The 2,345-nt window shown below is 33.3% G+C and overlaps 1 protein-coding gene across 1 annotated transcript; it reads right to left on the bottom strand.

Moving 5' to 3' along the window:
• Positions 1-243: 243 nt before the first annotated feature.
• LOC145099463 (uncharacterized) lies at positions 244-1,784 on the bottom strand. Its single transcript, XM_079037036.1, has 3 exons — positions 1,776-1,784; positions 903-1,203; positions 244-797 (listed from the first exon to the last, which is right to left on the bottom strand). Exons 1-3 carry the CDS (start codon positions 1,782-1,784, stop codon positions 244-246), a joined length of 864 nt encoding a protein of 287 aa, XP_078893162.1.
• Positions 1,785-2,345: the final 561 nt, after the last annotated feature.

Consider the following 2,345-nt stretch of genomic DNA (forward strand, 5'->3'; position numbering starts at 1 on the left):
GCCCCATCATAACCTTGTCCTCTTATCTATTAAAAAATTGAAAAATATATAAATAATATAACACAAAGCTAATTAAATTAAATTGAAGTAACAAAAAAGTAAAGAATAAATTACCTGACTAAAACTCAACTTATTACTTGTAAGTACTTCATTTAAGGCGTTTTTGAGTGTCAAGGAGGATGTATCCTTCACGTGCACAACTCCAATGAATCTTTCTTTCATAAAGCCAAGACTATGAACATATCACAAAACAATGGCCATTTGTTCCTTTTTTGAGACGTCGCTAGATTCATCAACCAATAAAGCGAATATATCTTGACCAATCTCTTGACGAATACTCAAAAGTACATCTTGTGCAAAACATTGCACAAGTTCTTTTTGGATTTTAGGGCAAATAAGTTGATTGTTCTTAGGAGCATTTTCTAAAGTATCGTTGAAAATATCTTCACTAGTCTCTCGAATGGCTTTTAACACTTCAATGTAAAGCCCTCTATTTTCCGAGTTAACCGACTCGTCATTACCACGAAACGGTAAACCGGTCTTCAATAAAAGTCTAACAACAATAATAGAAACATGTAATCGCGCTTTATATTTATGGTCCTCCGCTTCGGTTTGCCTCCTCAAGACTACATTAATAGCTTGTTTTTCTCTCAATAAAAAGTCACACTTTTCTCTTGCTTTGCTGTGAAAACTATCAACATTACCCACATGAGTCCGAAATGCATTTTTTTTTGTTCCAAGTATCAAAGCCTTGGGAAACAAATGCATCTCTCCCTCCTTTTTGTCCCATGAGGTGTCTACATACATAACAATATAAACAGTATGCTTTTTTATTTTTCACACTATATTCCAACCAATCAAAGTCGTTAAACATGAAGGAACGGAGCTTCTTAATCTATCACCTATTTTCTTTTTTGGAAACTTATGTAGCCTTATTTGACAAGGTCCTTGAAGCAAATATGCCCTTCTTACATCATCTCTTATATTTGAGGCATAACTTGTAATCATTGGCCTATCCGCCGGGTCCTTTGGAAGATCTTTCAAATCAACACCATCATTAGTTTCATTAGAGCATGGTGTTTGTGGAATTGCATTTGAGACCGAAGGAATTGATTGGTTGGTGATTGGTGTTTGGGAAGATCCTTCACCATTTTCATTAATATTAGGTCTTGGTCTTTTGGTAAGAAAACCACCAAGGGTAACCTACAATTCAACATAAAGCCAAATAACTAATAATTTCACCAAATCATCCAATAGCTTCAATCAAAAGTCAAAACATAGAATTTACACCAAATCAAAATTGAATTTCAATAAAGACAATATGACATAGCAATTTTATTTCACCAAATCAATCAATAAGTTAATAACATCAATGAAAATATAGCAATTTCATCAATTCAAGATAAAAACATAGCAATTTCAACCTAAACAAATTGGTAAAATTTCACCAAATCAATCAATAAGTCAATAACATCAATGAAAACATAGCAATTTCACCAATTCAAGATAAAAACATAGCAATTTCAACCTAAACAAATTGGTAAAATTACACCAAATCAATCAATAAGTCAATAACATCAATGAAAACATAGCAATTTCACCAATTCAAGATAAAAACATTGCAATTTCAACCTAAACAAATTGGTAAAATTTCACCAAATCAATCAATAAGTCAATAACATCAATGAAAACATAGCAATTTCACCAATTCAAGATAAAAACATAGCAATTTCAACCTAAACAAATTGGTAAAATTTCAATTTTCAAACACTTACTTGTTTCATTCTTAGCTAGGGCTTGGTCACTTGGAGTCGAATTGAACAATTGGGAATCGATTTTTGCTACTCAATCAACAAGATACTCAAGAAATTAGAAGGAATTAGTAATGGAAGCATCAAGCACCAAGCAAGTCTTCGTGAGGGCTGAGGCGTGCGTCACAGTCGAAGTCTCGAAGTCGACTTCACTATGTCGATGACTTTTTTTCTTTTTTTTTGCTTTCTGTTTTGCTACTCATCTCATCGGCCGCAAGTTTTTTTTTACATTCTCCCAATTGGATCAAAAGATCCAATTATCCAAATGAGCTTTGGGCTACACTAGTTTTTTTTGGGCTAAAATTAATAGGCTTTTTGGACTACTAATATATTTTTGGGCTTGGTTGATCCAATTGGGTGACAAATTTTTTTTCGTAGTTGCCAAATTTTTACGTAGTTGCTAATATATAAAAAAAATTATATTTGAAAAAATTTACACTGCATATACGAAAACTAGGTGTTGCCGATGCCACACTGGGCACCACTACAAAACCGTCCCTGCCCCTCATCGTGTTTCAGGTTTTTTTCATCCGC

Source organism: Lactuca serriola, chromosome 4 (genome assembly GCF_051521515.1).
Source record: "Lactuca serriola cultivar US96UC23 chromosome 4, Lser_US96UC23_V15, whole genome shotgun sequence".
Lineage (NCBI taxonomy): Eukaryota > Viridiplantae > Streptophyta > Magnoliopsida > Asterales > Asteraceae > Lactuca > Lactuca serriola.

What these genes read in the sequence shown, in the direction of transcription:
- LOC145099463 (XM_079037036.1), bottom strand. An exon ending in GTTTCCAAAAAAGAAAATAG is followed by an intron (nt 798 to 902) that starts GTGATAGATTAA and finishes TTATGTATGTAG; the next exon opens with ACACCTCATGGGACAAAAAG.